Here is a 16,904-nt window from a genome sequence, read left to right as displayed (position 1 = left end):
ATACCCGCGCAAATTTGCATACAATAAAGTATAATAAGATAAAGTATTATAATTAGAAAAATTAAAGGTTTATTTAATTAACTGTTCACACACTGCAAAAAAACATGGGAAACTTGTAAAACGCTGCTTTAAATTTGACCATCACGCGTCGTCTAGGTATGACTTATTGCCTTTCTGTATAAAATTGCTATTCATTTAGATAGTGTAAGTAAAGCTTATACTCACCCTCTCGTACTACCACTGTATTTCAATTTAGATAGTGTGTTGTGTGCACATTTTTATGTACCTGTGTCACACGGACGCGGCCATCTAAGTGTGTGTTTTATTGAAGTATCATAAAGCGTCCTCAGATGGCGCAACGATGCTGGTTCAACTCGAAATATTCCAACGATTGCATTTTGTGTTGTTCCATCGGTGCGATAACAACTAGCACATTCCACACTTTCGGCTTGAGTTATTGTTCGATGTAAATTCAGTAAATCGCGTTATATTTTCTGATCGCCGGTGATAATTAATGTTAATAAACGTGTTTGGACCTCTACTAGTTATTTATCGCGTGTGTAATCTTCGTAATTCTTATTTTTGCGTGTTTTGTTTATTCACGTGTTTGTGAGTTCGTTGCCGTCGGACGACGGCCGGTGACATTTTGTGAACGCCAATAATGAATTGACTTGTGCAAAAGACTTTTTTCATCAGGAGATACTCGTGGATTAATGTGCTACCAGGTAAATATTGTCATTTCTATAATTATTGCGAATAACAAGAATATTAACTAAAAACTGGGTTCCGACGGAATGCAGATTCATTTCAACATGCTGCGAACTAACTAAAGAACTATTTTCGGCCTTGTAGGTACATAAAAATTAAGAATGAAAATTTGAAGTTTAATTTTTATATTTAATCTAAATTCCGTGACTACTACTGTGACATTCATAGGTGGCACTAGCATGGACGAAAAATCATAAAATAGACTTTTATTGTTTATTTCTGTATTTAGAATTGTGCTTGTTTTGAACACAATTTACTTTCTTATCGCTTCCGCCGGGTGGAATGCAACGCATGAGACTCCCGAGTGTCGTGTTCCAATCACCTCACGCCACATGCAGGATATTCTACGAGTAGTTTAGTTTGGATCGCGGGCATCTTGCCTATTGCAACTCGCACACAAGGTCACGTGTCATCGACGCGCCGGTTTTGCGCATCTCTTGATTTCTTATCGTATACTGTCGCGTCGTTTCGTGCTCGGCTGCGGCATGCACTATCGATGGTTTGCAGTCAGTTTTGTGCGGATCGCTAGTTAATCTAGGCGTGTTTTGACTGACTCGTATTGTTTGTTAGACTTCTGCTTTCAAAATTTACAAAATATTTGATCATCAATCGACTATTTAATTGTAACTACTATAATAATGTTATTTATTATTTGCGCGTTTAATTTACAAAAGTGGTTGATATTTGATCGTGTTTCGTGTGCATACTTGTCGGTCGCCAAATGAAGCGGATACAAAATGGCTCCCATGCAGATTTATTCATTATTATCCTTGTGTAAGTTACTTTAAACTTAATAACACATATTTTATTTGTTCTATGTTATGTGAATATGTTATTCTTAAATCTTATGAAATGTTTCAACTTCTTTTCTTCTAATTACAGCACTTGCTGTGCCTTGGTGACTGATGCGCACAACAATTGGTAAGTTTATAATCCAATTATATTTTTCATTCTAATTTATGCGACCAACGCGATACGTACTACCTCATTACGTATTTGTCATATATTTATCGTTTGTTTATTATAATAAACATAATTTATTTGCATATAATTCGTATTGGGGCACGTGGTCTAATGACTTCAATTGACGTATGCGCCAATACTTAGGCTCCCCGCACACTACAAACTTTTTATCGGCCGATAGTTTGGTCGGGCTTATAATCAGTATGAAGATGTATGCAAGTCCGCACACTACAACGACTACTACAACGATTTTGTAGTGTGCGGACTTGCATACATCTTCATACTGATTATAAGCCCGACCAAACTATCGGCCGATAAAAAGTTTGTAGTGTGCGGGGAGCCTTACGGTATTTCTTTGATTTTGTATTATAATACATTTAGTATCGTCGCGAACGAGCGCGCAATGCGCAATATACAATGTGACAATATCTATGGTACCTATATCCGTCATTTAACTTTAGTTAGCAATGTGTATAAGATATATTGTGCTAGAGTAGGACAAAAATATGTTTCCTATCAATGTTTTATATATATATACTAGTTAACCGGGCAAACGTTGTTTTGCCATATAAATTATTTCTAGTTTCTAGATAAATTTTAGTGTAGACAAAAAGTAACTTACTTATTATAAGAAATAGGGGTTGGTGATAAGAAACCAAAAATTTAGGGTTGTATGTATATTTTAATGCCACATTAAAAAAATAAAAACAAAAAATTTCGACCAAAATTTAAAAAAAATTAAGGGTGAACAACCCTTATCACTTAGAGATTTGAAGTTACCGATTCTCAGACCTACTGAATACGCATGTGAAAATGATTAAATTACTAAAATGGCTATAAAGAAATAGGGTAGGAAATAAAAAACTAAAAATTTAGGGTTGTATGTATTTTTTTATTGCACATTATAAAAAAAATAAAAACAAAAGAATTTGTCCAAAAATTTAAAAAAAAGTTAAGGGTGAACAACCCTTATCACTTAGGGGTATGAAAAATAGATGTTAGCCGATTCTCAGACCTACTGAATACGCATATAAAATTTGGTAAAAATCGGTAAAGCCGTTTCGGAGGAGTATGGAAACAAACACTGTGGCACGCAAATTTTATATATATAGATGATCCTAGTGATTTTTGCTGATTGTCTTGAAACTTTTTAATGCGATTCCTAGGCGGAATTCTGCTTGTTAGGTGTGGCACTTGTGAGGGCAGGTGATAAAAGATAAGCATGAAACAATGAGCACTTGTAATTGTAAAAGAATGTTGAATAGCGTTTATTGAATAAGGCGTCTCTTAATCTGCGTCTGCTGCGCTCTGCTTGTACTTAGCTACTGCACCGGGCGCACGCAGTGCGCCGGTCTTGCGCGGGAAAAATAATGTAATGTATGTTGTGTTGTTGGTTGCCTACGTTACGCATTTCGCTAACACTCGACCGTCCTGACTCTCACTCGTCCTCGAGTGTGTATGCTGCGAAGCGGGCTGGAACCTTTGTGACTCGTGAGCTCTTCCTTACGTTTTCACCTCGGCAGTGGCGCTTCCACTTGCCGGAACTTCTTCTCCTGCAACGTCGTAATTTGTTCAAAATGGCGGCCCTGGAACCAAAATTGGCTATAAAACGGCGAAAGAAACTAGCCATTCCCAGGAAACGCCGTAGCTGGTGGATATCTGTAGGCGCAGGATACTCCGAGATCGCTCGTAGTTTTGCGGGGCCAGGCTCTATGCCATCGGCACTCAGAATGAACCCCAAATACTCCACACGCTCCTGCATGAAGTAGCATTTTTCGATCCTCAGCGTTAATCCGGCACCTCTCAACGCCATCAGGGTCTTGGTTAACCTGACTCGCATGTCCTTCCAATCACGCGCAGGTATGAGGATGTCGTCAAGGTAGTACATCACCGTGTCATTACGGAGAGGTCCCAAAACCTTTTGCATTAGTTTTGAGAAGTACGAGGGGGCATTGGTCAAGCCAAATACCATTCTGGTAAACTCACCCGTTTGGTCCGGAGTAATAAAAGCTGTCTTTCTGCGTGCTTCTTCCGACAATGGTACCTGGAGGTAACCATGAGCCAAATCAAGTGTCGTGAAGTACCTTGCATCGCGAATCTGTGTCAGATGTTCATCCATGTCGGGCAGCGGAAATGGCAATGGTTCGGTCTGGTTGTTCAACCGTCGATAGTCGACAACCATTCGGTACTCCCCAGTCTTCTTCTTCACCAGCAGTACAGGGCTGGCGTATGGTGAGGTCGTGTCGGTGACTAGACCTGCATCTCTGTATTCGTTGATGATGGTGTTGAGCGCCTCGCGCTCATCGGCACTACATCTGTAAGGCTTCTGGCGCACGGGTTGACTGCCCGGCACCTCGGTGATGTCCATTTGTAGGACCGTTGTGCATCCTAACTCGGAGGAATCGATCGCAATGGTATCGCGGAACTCGTTGAGGAGGCCATGCAGCTCGTTCACTGTGTCCGTATCCAAATTGTCGTCCACGTTGATGACCTCGAGTGGAATGGGTTGCTGGCGGGGCTCAGCTTGCTCCAAATTCAGTACCTCACCCCGAAACAGACTCGTGTTCTGAGATACATGAGTGGGCTCAACCGCCCAATTGATCAGTGGAAAAGCATGCGTTTCCGTACCTGAGACAACCTCTACCAGGTTTACGGAACGTGGTGGAATGTTCGCTTCCGTCGTCACTCGATTTGACGCGCGCTTCTTCGCCTCGACTTCCAAAGCAGAGAACGGATCATCACTACGGTACGTAAATATCAGGTCGTCATCAATGCGCATGTAGACGATAGACGGGTTCTCGGTGAATGGTCGACCGATGATGGCGTCCACGCTCTGAACGTCGTCCGGAACGATGCTAAAGACTATTTCTGAGAGAACCACACCATCGATGGCAACATCCGCCGTGACAAATCCGGGAGATTTGACAACATGGTTTGCGGGACCAAATGCCTTCAGCAAGGTCTCCTTGCGCTGAATGGTAAAGCCTGCGGCGATGGCTTGCGACGCCTTCAGGGTGCACTCCGAACTTCCTGGATCAATCAAGCTCTGGAACGCCATTCCGTTGCATGTGATTGGCTTCAAGTATTTGAGCACACCATCATTGTCTTGCGAAGTAATGATCTTTACTTGTCCATTACTCTTTGCGGCTGTCTCCGCTGGACGGGTTTCGGGCTTGGATAGTCCGCGTGGTTTTGGTGGGATAGGGCAATCTCTGGCGAGGTGTCCCTCCTTGTTGCAGTTGAAGCATTTCATGACTCGACTTGTAGTCGGCTGTGGCGGTGCTGGGGTTGCGGACCGCCCTACTTCTGATGGTTTCTTCATGGGCGCACCATAGGAATCCATCACACGTGGTGCATGGGTTGATTGACTCCTGGGAGAAGGAAACAAGCGCTCCTCACGAGCCTTGTGCACACGCAAATAATTCAGCAAGTCATGGTACAGGCTGTTGGTGTCGGCGTGACGTTGTGCCATCATGGCTGTGCACAGCTGCTTATCATACAACCCAATAAGCAGTTGTTCCTTCTTCTCCTCCAGGCTCAATTCCAACCCTGCACATAAATGAAGTTTGTTGTAAAAGTAATCAGTAATATCAAGGTCTTTGGATTGTACATAACTTTCCATCCGCTTCCAACGAGTAGCAAAACTGTCTTGTTGGATGAAGGTGTTGGTGAAGGCGGCTTCAAAATCGACTAACGTGTGCACGCCCTGCAGATCCTGGAACCATACGGCGGGTCCTCCAGCGAGATGCGTTCGCACAACCTCTAGCGCGTACGCGTCGTTCCACTGATGTAGTTGGCATTGGCGGCGTAGCGATGCCAACCACTCTGAGGCACTCTTCTTCGCGTCGAACGTCGTAAGTCCGGACTGTGCACCCGGTGCACTATGGTAGGTGGTGGCCGGTGGCGATGGGCGCTGCGCCATTGCCATCGACTGCATTAACGTATTGAACATTTGCATCACGCCGGCCAGGGTGGCGGCGTCCGTGCCAGGTTGTGGTGGCATCGGTTGTTGCGACGCACCAGCTTCGTTTCCATCATCGCCCATCGTGGATGTAGAACGTCTTTCGGCTTCTCGGGGATACTCGCGCGAATCGTCGTTGGCCGGGACGTTGGCCGTTACTCGTGCGTTCCGTTGTGCCCCCTTCGGCACGTGTTCTAACCTCCAAGATTTCCGTTGGCGCGGAAAAAAAACTAGGCTGCCTCGCGCAGGATGCTCTCAATAATGCTCAAGTCTCACGTCTTACCTGTTCATCCCACTTCTGAGATGTTAGGTGTGGCACTTGTGAGGGCAGGTGATAAAAGATAAGCATGAAACAATGAGCACTTGTAATTGTAAAAGAATGTTGAATAGCGTTTATTGAATAAGGCGTCTCTTAATCTGCGTCTGCTGCGCTCTGCTTGTACTTAGCTACTGCACCGGGCGCACGCAGTGCGCCGGTCTTTACGCGCGGTATTTGAAAAATAATGTAATGTATGTTGTGTTGTTGGTTGCCTACGTTACGCATTTCGCTAACAATGCATTTGTTAGCGGTAGAAGTGACTCGATTCAGGGTATCTTACGAGGCCAGCGGTAAACGTGACTCGTGTTCAGGGCACCGTATGAACCCGGCGATAATTTGCATGAAAAAATCACCCTTTTTCACGAAATGTTATTTTTTCGTGTTTGCGCGCGATCTAGGCGGCTCACTAATTTCAACGTGGCGTCTATAGATGCGGAATTAAATTCTCCGTCGGGATGTATTTGTTTGTTGCAGGAATTCGACCTGCAACCCGCGAAAACTTGCATAAAAGGGTGATTTTTGTCACCCTATCTCGTGAAATATTTGTATGTTTTCGTATTTGCGCGCGATCTAGGCGGCTCACTATCGTCAACGCGGCGACAAGTGATGCGGAATTAAATTCTCCGTCGGGATGTATTTGTTTGTTGCAGGAATTCGACCTGCAACCCGCGAAAATTTGCATAAAAGTGTGATTTTTGTCACCCTTTCTCGTGAAATGTTTGCATGTTTTCGTATTTGCGCGCGATTTCGGCAGCTCAGTATCGTCGGCGCGGCGTCTAGAGATGCGGAATTAAATTCTTCGTCGGGTTGTATTTGTTTGTTGCAGGAATTCGACCTGCAACCCGCGAAAATTTGCATAAAAGGGTGAGGTTTGTCACATTTCCTCGTGAAATGTTTGTATGTTTTCGTGTTTGCGCGTGATTTAGGCAGCTCACTAACTTCAGCGCAACGTCTATAGATGTGGAATTAAATTCTTCGTCGGGTGGTATTTGTTTGTTGCTGGAATTCGACCTGCAACTCGCGAAAATTAGCATAAAAGGGTGATTTTTGTCACCCTTTCTCGTGAAATGTTTGTATTTTTTCGGGTTTGCGCGCGATCTAGGCGGCTCATTATCGTTAGCACGGCGTCTAGATATGCGGAATTAAATTCTCCGTCGGGTTGTATTTGTTAGCGGTAGAAGTGACTCGATTCAGAGTACCTTACGAGACTAGGGGTAAAAATGACTGGTGTTCAGGGCACCGTATGATAATTTGCATGAAAGAAAATGTTGCTTGTTTTATGGATTTTGCACCTGAGTCTGACATCATAGAAGAAGCATTCTGGTATCAAATTGTAAGTAATTAATTCCTTTATCATTTTCTTAAATAACTTTTGTGATTATCGCACAAATTGACCCCCAAAATTGCATTTTTATGTTCGAAGGACTAATTTTTGCTTGTTTTAGGGATTTTGCACATGAGTCTGACATCGTGGAAGGACCATTCTTGCATCAGATTGTAAGTAATTCATTTCTTTATCATTTTCCTAAATAACTTTTGTGATTATCTCACAAATTAACCCTTAAAATTGCATTTTTATGTTCAAAAAACTAATTTTTGCTTGTTTTAGGGATTTTGCACCTGAGTCTGACATCGTAGAAGGACCATTCTGGTATCAGATTGTAAGTAATTCATTTCTTTATCATTTTCCTAAATAACTTTTGTGATTATCGCACAAATTGGCCCCCAAAATTGCATTTTTATGTTCGAAGGACTAATTTTTGCTTGTTTTAGAGATTTTGCACCTGAGTCTGACATCATAGAAGGACCATTCTTGCATCAGATTGTAAGTAATTCATTTCTTTATCATTTTCCTAAATAACTTTTGTGATTATCTCACAAATTAACCCTTAAAATTGCATTTTTATGTTCAAAAAACTAATTTTTGCTTGATTTAGGGATTTTGCACCTGAGTCTGACATCGTGGAAGGACCATTCTTGCATCAGATTGTTATTATTAAATTTCATTATCTTAAATAACTTTTGTAATTATTACACAAATTGACTCCCAAAATGTATGTTTGTGTGTTTTCTTTAATAAAGAATATTTTTAAGTTTTTCTAATTAAAATTATTTCTGTTATTTCTACCCGACCACATATTTAACGATTCCTTAAAACATTTATTTTGAAAAGTGCATGCTAGTGCCATCTATCCATTAGAGACTACAACAACCAAAAATTTTGAGCTTCGAGCCGTCGCCACCAGAGGCAGCACCTTACTAGTTACCGCGAAAACTTTATCAGCCTCCTCAACTTTCTGCGATCCTAATATTCAATCTTTATTTTGTCGACTCTGAGAGCAAAATGACACAAAATTTGGACTCGAAACAGTCGAAACTCAGGTTTTGGTATTAGGATCACAGGAAGGGCGAGGAGGTAAGTAAATAAAAGAGGCGGTAAAAATTAATGGCGGGTAAAATGAATGTTTAAAAATCTCTATTCCGCAAATTCGGTTTTCGAATTCTGAAGGATCTCGACAACTAAGAGGGCTAGAAAATTAAGAACTACATAATATTAATCCTTGAAAAATTCTCTACCAGGTGGTATCATTATTGAAAAATCTTGAAAATGGCACAAAAAAATTTTAAAGAAAAGATTTTGTTATAAAAAAGGCAAAAGATTTCTCTTTTTTATGTTGAAAATAAAAAGTTGGAATTTTTGAATTCTGTTTTCGAATTCTGAAAGTGCAGTAGGCTGAATTTCCAGTAATCTCTCATAGCGGCGTAGTTTAGTTACTGATAGACAGATGGCACTAGCGATACCTTTTTTAAATTAATATTGATCAAAACTATTTTCCATATCTTGCAATGACATTTCCACTAAAGTTTAAGGGATTTATGAATTAATTATGATGGCACATAATACGTTAACAATGTTGATAGGGGGATCATCCCCTGGGAGAGGGAACTGTACCTGTAATCATAGAAGGGGTATGCAAACCAAACAAGTCAATATATTTTACTGTTTCTTTATTAACAATAGAATACATGTTAAGATTTTATAAGTCAACCAAATACGTGCCGCCATGTTGACTTACGACATGCATAGCCACGCATATGTAAGCAAATACCACGTAATAATGTCCTACCGGGATACAGAAATAAGCAAACAGCTCATTTTCTAGCTGATGGAAAATGGAAACAACTATACAAGGTGTTGCAGGTCGAATTCCTGCAACAAACAAATACAAAACGACGGAGAATTTAATTCCGCATCTGTAGACGCCGCGCTGACGATAGTGAGCCGCGTAGATCGCACGCAAACACGAAAAAATACAAACATTTCACGAGAAAGGGTGACAAAAATCACCCTTTTATGCAAATTATCGCGGGTTGCAGGTCGAATTCCAGCAACAAACAAATACCACCCGACGAAGAATTTAATTCCGCATCTGTAGACGCCGCGCTCACGATAGTGAGCCGCCTAGATCGCGCGCAAACACGAAAAAATACAAACATTTCACGAGAAAGGGTGACAAAAATCACCCTTTTATGAAAATTTTCGCGGGTTGCAGGCCGAATTCCTGCAACAAACAAATACAAAACGACGGAGAATTTAATTCCGCATCTGTAGACGCCACGTTAAAATTAGTGAGCCGCCTAGATCGCGCGCAAACACGAAAAAATACAAACATTTCACGAGAAAGGGTGACAAAAATCACCCTTATATGCAAATTTTCGCGGGTTGCAGGCCGAATTTCTGCAACAAACGAATACCACCAGACGAAGAATTTAATTCCGCATCTGTAGACGCCGCGCTGACTATAGTGAGCCGCCTAGATCGCGCGCAAACACGAAAAAATACAAACATTTCACGAGAATGGGTGACAAAAATCACCCTTATATGCAAATTTTTGCGGGTTGCAGGCCGAATTTCTGCAACAAACGAATACCATCCGACGAAGAATTTAATTCCGCATCTATAGACGCCGCGCTGACGATTGTGAGCCGCCTAGATCGCGCGCAAACACGAAAAATACAAACATTTCACGAGAAAGAGTGACAAAAATCACCCTTTTATGCAAACTTTCGCGGGTTGCAGGCCGAATTTCTGAAACAAACGAATACCACCAGACGAAGAATTTAATTCCGCATCTGTAGACGCCGCGCTGACGATAGTGAGCCGCCTAGATCGCGCGCAAACACGAAAAAATACAAACATTTCACGAGAATGGGTGACAAAAATCACCCTTATATGCAAATTTTTGCGGGTTGCAGGCCGAATTTCTGCAACAAACGAATACCATCCGACGAAGAATTTAACTCCGCATCTATAGACGCCGCGCTGATGATTGTGAGCCGCCTAGATCGCGCGCAAACATGAAAAAATACAAACATTTCACGAGAAAGAGTGACAAAAATCACCCTTATATGCAAATTTTCGCGGGTTGAAGGCCGAATTCCTGCTACAAACAAATACAAAACGACGGAGAATTTAATTCCGCATCTGCAGACGCCGCGCTGACGATAGTGAGCCGCCTAGATCGCGCGCAAACACGAAAAAATACAAACATTTCACGAGAAAGGGTGACAAGAATCACCCTTTTATGCTAATTTTTGCGAGTGGCAGGACGAATTCCAGCAACAAGCAAATACCACCCGACGAAGAATTTAATTCCGCATCTCTAGACGCCGCGCTGACAATAGTGAGCCGCCTAGATCGCGCGCAAACACGAAAAAATACAAACATTTCACGAGAAAGGGTGACAAAAATCACACTTTTATGCAAATTTTCGCGGGTTGCAGGTCGAATTCCTGCAACAAACAAATACATCCCGACGGAGAATTTAATTCCGCATCTATAGACGCCACGTTGAAATTAGTGAGCCGCCTAGATCGCGCGCAAACACGAAAAAATAACATTTCGTGAAAAAGGGTGATTTTTTTCATGCAAATTATCGCCGGGTTCATACGGTGCCCTGAACACGAGTCACGTTTACCGCTGGCCTTGTAAGGTACCCTGAACCGAGTCACTTCTACCGCTAACAAATACAACCCGACGGAGAATTTATTTCTACAACTCTAGACGCCTAGCTCGCGTTCAATGATTAAAAAGCCGTACATATTACCAGCACGTGGGGATAAGTACAAAACAAACACTTAGTTACACATACTACATACCAGTATTTTACTCGTTGCAACACTCAGGACTATTGTTGAAGATGATAAAATCTGTGAAATAAATTACATTGTTAAGGGGAAATGCGGGAAGGGGTGTCAATATTTATTTTATTTTAAATCGGGAGTCGACCGACGAAGAGAATCATATTCGAATTCTAATTTAGCTCGGGACTCGGGCATCGCAACTCGAAAGTAATTGCTAAAACAGAGAAGAGAACGATAGTTAGAACATTACGTGCAAGTATTGATAAAATAAGGCAGAGACAAAACATGCAATAAAACTTCTCGGCGAAGTGTAAAACATGATATAAATGCGACTCGAAAACTTGTTTATACACAAATACTGATTAGCAATAGCAGAATTCCGCCTAAGAATCGCAATAAAAAGATTCAAGACAATCAGCAAAAATCACTAGGATCATATTTAAAACATTGATAGCGAACATTTTTTTGTCCTACTTTAGCACAATATATCTTATATCTATCCACGCACAGCAGGCAGCTGCTTCACTATCCACATTGCTAACTAAAGTGAAATGACCGATATACCATAGATATTGTCACATTGTATATTGCGCATTGCGTGCTCGCTCGCGATGATACTAATTGTAATATAATGCAAAATCAAAGAAATACCGTAAGTATTGGCGCATACGCCAAATAAATTATGTTTATTATAATAAACAAACGATAAATATATGACAATGTATACCAATGCAAATACGTAATGAGGTACCTATTACGCATCACGTTGGTCGCATAAATTAGAATGAAAAATATAATTGGATTATAAACTTACCAATTGTTGTGCGCATCAGTCACCAAGGCACAGCAAGTGCTGTAATTAGAAGAAAAGAAGTTGAAACATTTCACAAGATTTAAGAATAACATATTCACATAACATAGAACAAATAAAATATGTGTTATTAAGTTTAAAGTAACTTACACAAGGATAATAATTAATTAATCTGCATGGGAGCCATTTTGTATCCACTTCATTTGGCGACCGACAAGTATGCACACGAAACGCGATATCAACCACTTTTGTAAATTAAACGCGCAAATAATAAATAACATTACTATAGTAGTTACAATTAAATAGTCGATTGATGATCAAATATTTTGTAAATTTTGAAAGCAGAAGTCTGAACAAACAATACGAGTCAGTCAAATCACGCCTAGATTAACTAGCGATCCGCACAAAACTGGCTGCAAACTATCGATAGCGCATGCCGCAGCCGAGCACGAAACGACGCGACAGTTTCCGATCAGAAATCAAGAGATGCGCAAAACCGGCGCGTCGATGACACGTGACCTTGTGTGCGAGTTGCAATAGGCAAGATGCCCGCGATTCAAACTAAACTAGAATATGCTGCATGCGGCGTGAGGTGATTGAAACACGACACTCGGGAGTCTTATGCGTTGCATTCCACCCGGCAGAAGCGATAAGAAAGTAAAACAAACACAATTCTAAATAGAGAAATAAACAATAAAAGTCTATTTTATGATTTTTCGTCCATGCTAGTGCCACCTATGAATGTCACAGATAGTAGTCACGGAATTTAGATTAAATATAAAAATTAAACTTCAAATTTTCATTCTTAATTTTTATTTACAAGGCCGAAAATAGTTCTTTAGTTAGTACCTACGTAGCATGTTGAAAAGAATCTGCATTCCGTCGGAACCCAGTTTTTAGTTAAAATTCTTGTTATTCGCAAATAATTGTAAAAATGACTATATTTACCTGGTAGCATATTAATCCATGAGCATCTCTTGATGAAAAAAGTCTTTTGCACAAGTCAATTCATTATTGGCGTTCACAAAATGTCACCGGCCGTCGTCCGACGGCAACGAACTCACAAACACGTGAATAAACAAAACACGCAAAAATAACAATTACGAAGTTTACACACGCGACAAATAACTAGTGGAAAGCCAAACACGTTTATTGATATTAATATTAATAATATTATCACCGGCGATCAGAAAATATAACGCTATATTTACTGAATTTACATCGAACAATAATTCAAGCCGAAAGTGTGGAATGTGCTAGTTGTTACCGCATCGATGGAACAAAACAAAATGCAATCGTTGGAATATTTTGAGTTGAACCAGCATCGTTGCGCCATCTGAGGACGCTTTATGGTACCTCAATAAAATACATGGTGTTTCAAACAGTGTGGCACGCATGTGAGTCAGTGCGGAATTGTCTATGAGGTAGTGAGTGGTCACGCACTTAGATGGCAGCGTCCGTGTGACACACGTACACAAAAGTGTGCATACAACACACTGTCTAAATGAATAGCAATTTTATACAGAAAGGCAATAAGTCATACCTAGATGACACGTGATGTTCAAATTTAAAGCAGCGTTTTGCAAGTTTCCCATGTTTGTTTTCCATGTTCCTTTGCTGTGTGTGAACAATTAATTAAATGAACCTTTAATTTTTCTAATTATAATACTTTATCTTATAATAGAGCCTTTGTACCGCATGATCCGAGTAATAGTTAATAAAAATTGCTTTGAAATAGGCGAACAAATTGTTTCAACAAAACAAAAATGTATTTTTATTATTGCAGACACCTGATATTTTATGTTCAGTGCTGGTCGCTTACAGACATCCCCAAACACATAAACACTCATGTTGAAAATCATATCTAAATCACACAACTGAAACATAATCGAAAAAGAGTAAATGCGAACCCTTGGACGAGTGAATTTTGTTTGTTAAGAAAAGTGCTTGCGATAGTGTCCGCTCGAATATCAATGAACTGTTGGGCGATGGCATTCTCGTAAAGTTGAAGGTATAAAAATGTTATTGTTCACCAGCTATTAATGTTGATGCCAACAATTAATAGCGCGTTTAATTTGTTTGATTCTTTTTTCATACTTAAAATTTGCAAATTAACTACGTGGCCATTGGCCATTCTATGTCTTCTTCACGAGTCGCTTGCCTTTCACTATCACGGGCTTGTTGCGTATCGTGCCTTTACCTTTCTTTGAACTCTGAAAATACAAAATTTGAGATAAATAACTCTAGAAAAAAATGAACCAAATTAGATATTAGTACCTTTTTCGACGCGAACTTGCTCTTTACAACACGGTTAGCAAACGGTATCCTAGGCCTGTTGAATTCGTCCGGCTTCTTCACTCTGTAGATCCGAACTAACCAATGTTCGGTGGTATAAGCCTCCTCTAGGTACGTAAGTGTGAAATCCTTATTGCCAATGACTGCGTTGCGCGTACGATCGAATCCCGCCGGGCTGCGATAGTCCATCTTCATCTCGCCAAACCGATAATAACTCAATTTGTACATAAGGCAGTTGAGCAGTGTCGGTGAACCCTCAGCATCAACGCGGAATTCACCTTGTTCCGTGAAATAATCACTCTCCTATAAACAATTCACTATAACAAACCATCAATAATATCATATATAATATTCATACGCGAATGTCCTTTGGATGTTCTCCCTCAGCAATGCGTACCATCCACAAGAACTTGTTAATATCATCGCCTGAGTAACCAATCACCCCGCCGAATATAACCAAAACGTAATCCACACCAAGATTAGTCATAATCTCATACGAAGCGCTCTCGTTCGATGACATTGCCTTACCAACCAAGGCAATATGACTATTATTCCAAGTATTGTTATCAACTAATGTCGTTCGATTTGCCATACCGGCTATCTGGTAACCGTAATCCCACCAACTCATCACGTTCGCATCATCGGCGGTGTTCTGCGACAACCAGAAGTATGCCTCGCGGAAATCATCCAGAATTTGCCTTGTGCCATCACCGCTGTACGATGCCAACACAATCGAAGGGCTGGAGTAGGCGTTACTTGTCACCCAGGTGCAATGCACAGCAAACAGCATGAGTAGCAGCAACATTACAACTAAGACAATACTGCGTAGATTTGGTCCAATTGCGTCAACCTCCTTGGTTTTCTCGTGATGTGGTTTCGCTACTTTGCCAGGTCCAGCTTTGTCGTAGTACCGCTTGCTGTTAGCACCCTCGTCATCCTTGTCATTTTCATCGGAACGTAAATCATCTTCACGCAAAAAGTGGTCCAGTAAACCAGAGAATGCCACCCCGCTGAGCATGCATACAACTGGCGTAAGCGTCAGCATCAGACGGACCATCACACCGGCAAAGTACACAGCACTCAGTGCATACAAAACAACTAAAGAATCAATTAATTAATTTCTAGTATTTGTCTAGATAGACGCGGACTTACCAAAAACACGTTCGTCGTTAATATTCTTGATGCAATACCAGAGGCCAGCCGGGAAGGTAGTAATCAAAACGTGCAAGTCGAAAAAGAAAGAAAACCACGTGGTCGGCTGATGTTCCGATACGGACGCGATGATAGGAATGTGAATCTTAGCATAACCGGTATCCCACAGGGAGTAGAAACGCCCGGACCATGGTGCAATGTAACCCGCATAAGTCAATCCCACGACAGTCAAGAAAACAACACCGGCAGCGGTAAGACCGCCGAAAATAAACAAACTCTTAAATTCAGCCTTTGAAAGCACGCTTTGTAGATATTTTAGTGTTGCGACCGCAATCATCAGCGCGAATACTCCAGAAGCCGCCATGTGCTCGCTGGTCCGGATTGGCTGGAACCCGACGAACGGGATCTGCATCGACAGCAACAACCCGAGGATATAGAACGTCGTATACGATGTGAACAGCCGGTGCGAGAAGCGGTTCATCAGCAACAGAACAAACACATGTAGTGGAATTAAATTTATAATAAATACGTAACCGCCCCATGCTGACACCTAAAATGAAAAATAAAAGTTACTGGCTTTCCTCAACACTTATTACTTAGACTTATTACCATGTAAAAGTAGGACAGCGACGCCATCACCGCCCAGAAGACCGAGCCGGTCTTAACGGACTTGATCCAGAGGTAGTAGGTGAACTGCAAGGCAAAAATGGCGATGCCCTCGTTATCGTAGCTGCCTGCCACGGATCGGCTGATATACCCGGGAACGATTGCGATAAAGCAAGCAGCGAATAAGCCCGCGCCGGCAGACCACAATTCCTTGGTGAGGAAGTACGTTGAGATTGCTGTAAGGCCACTGAAAACGGGTGCAAGGAACACGCAAATATCGCGAATGTGAACGTTGATGTGCAGTAGATGCAGGAGGTAGTGAATGCTGCCTGATGTGATCATCAGCCCGGGGTACACAGTACCACCGACGATCCTACCCAGTGGATACCACGCGCGTTCGTCGAACCAGTTGAGAAAATTGTAAAAACCATGCTTCACCATGTATGCCGTAGCGCGGTAATTAAACCTACAAAATGCATGTAAATAAATATATACTGGAAAATTTCAGTGCAACCCTTAATAATATTACCAAGGATCGAATTCATGGATGATACTTTCGAAACGAATAACTGCAAAAAGGCGCGACGAAAAGCCGGCAATCCACGCAAGCAACAAGATAAGAAAAATGATGAGGCTGGTGATGCCGGCTCTCTTGTTCACGGAGGCGACTTTACGCGGAGTCGGCGGCGTATTTGAAGCGGTGGTCATCGCGGACGTCGTCGACGACGCAGACTTCTTCGTGCCGACTTGCTGCATTGTATTTACGTTGCACCCGCACGCTAACACGACACAACAAACATGACAATTGACTGACAAGAGGTGACACGACACTCTAAACGCACTCCGATCGTTTAGGTTAGCAATGTGTTAGCGGTTGCGTGTGC

General features: G+C 41.6%; 1 protein-coding gene and 2 long non-coding RNA genes across 6 annotated transcripts; 1 reads left to right on the top strand and 2 right to left on the bottom strand.

Moving 5' to 3' along the window:
- The first annotated feature begins 391 nt into the window (after positions 1-391).
- LOC135799586 (uncharacterized) lies at positions 392-8,120 on the top strand. Of its 4 annotated transcripts, none has more exons than XR_010550031.1 (6): positions 392-725; positions 1,651-1,689; positions 7,457-7,508; positions 7,621-7,672; positions 7,785-7,836; positions 7,949-8,120. It is a non-coding gene; the product is annotated as an uncharacterized lncRNA (long non-coding RNA). The 4 variants fall into 4 exon arrangements; XR_010550029.1 differs by lacking the exon at positions 392-725 and adding an exon at positions 1,231-1,542; XR_010550030.1 differs by lacking the exons at positions 392-725; positions 1,651-1,689 and adding an exon at positions 6,254-7,344.
- Positions 8,121-9,003: 883 nt separating this feature from the next.
- On the bottom strand, positions 9,004-12,502 carry LOC135799645 (uncharacterized). Its single transcript, XR_010550045.1, has 3 exons — positions 12,118-12,502; positions 11,971-12,009; positions 9,004-11,370 (listed from the first exon to the last, which is right to left on the bottom strand). It is a non-coding gene; the product is annotated as an uncharacterized lncRNA (long non-coding RNA).
- Positions 12,503-13,714: 1,212 nt separating this feature from the next.
- On the bottom strand, positions 13,715-16,892 carry Stt3B (catalytic subunit 3B of the oligosaccharyltransferase complex). Its single transcript, XM_065312812.1, has 6 exons — positions 16,550-16,892; positions 16,024-16,486; positions 15,415-15,964; positions 14,621-15,360; positions 14,245-14,565; positions 13,715-14,180 (listed from the first exon to the last, which is right to left on the bottom strand). The coding sequence occupies exons 1-6, from the start codon at positions 16,774-16,776 to the stop codon at positions 14,103-14,105; spliced, it is 2,379 nt and encodes a 792-aa protein (XP_065168884.1). The 5' UTR covers positions 16,777-16,892; the 3' UTR covers positions 13,715-14,102.
- Between the last annotated feature and the right edge of the window lie 12 nt (positions 16,893-16,904).

Source organism: Atheta coriaria, unplaced genomic scaffold, assembly GCF_025399875.1.
Source record: "Atheta coriaria isolate IRGN ID8LTWV9N9 unplaced genomic scaffold, Caltech_Dcor_3.1 hic_scaffold_9_pilon, whole genome shotgun sequence".
NCBI lineage: Eukaryota > Metazoa > Arthropoda > Insecta > Coleoptera > Staphylinidae > Dalotia > Dalotia coriaria.
Note: the sequence above shows the minus strand (reverse complement) of the source record. Positions and strands in the feature narration are given on the sequence as shown.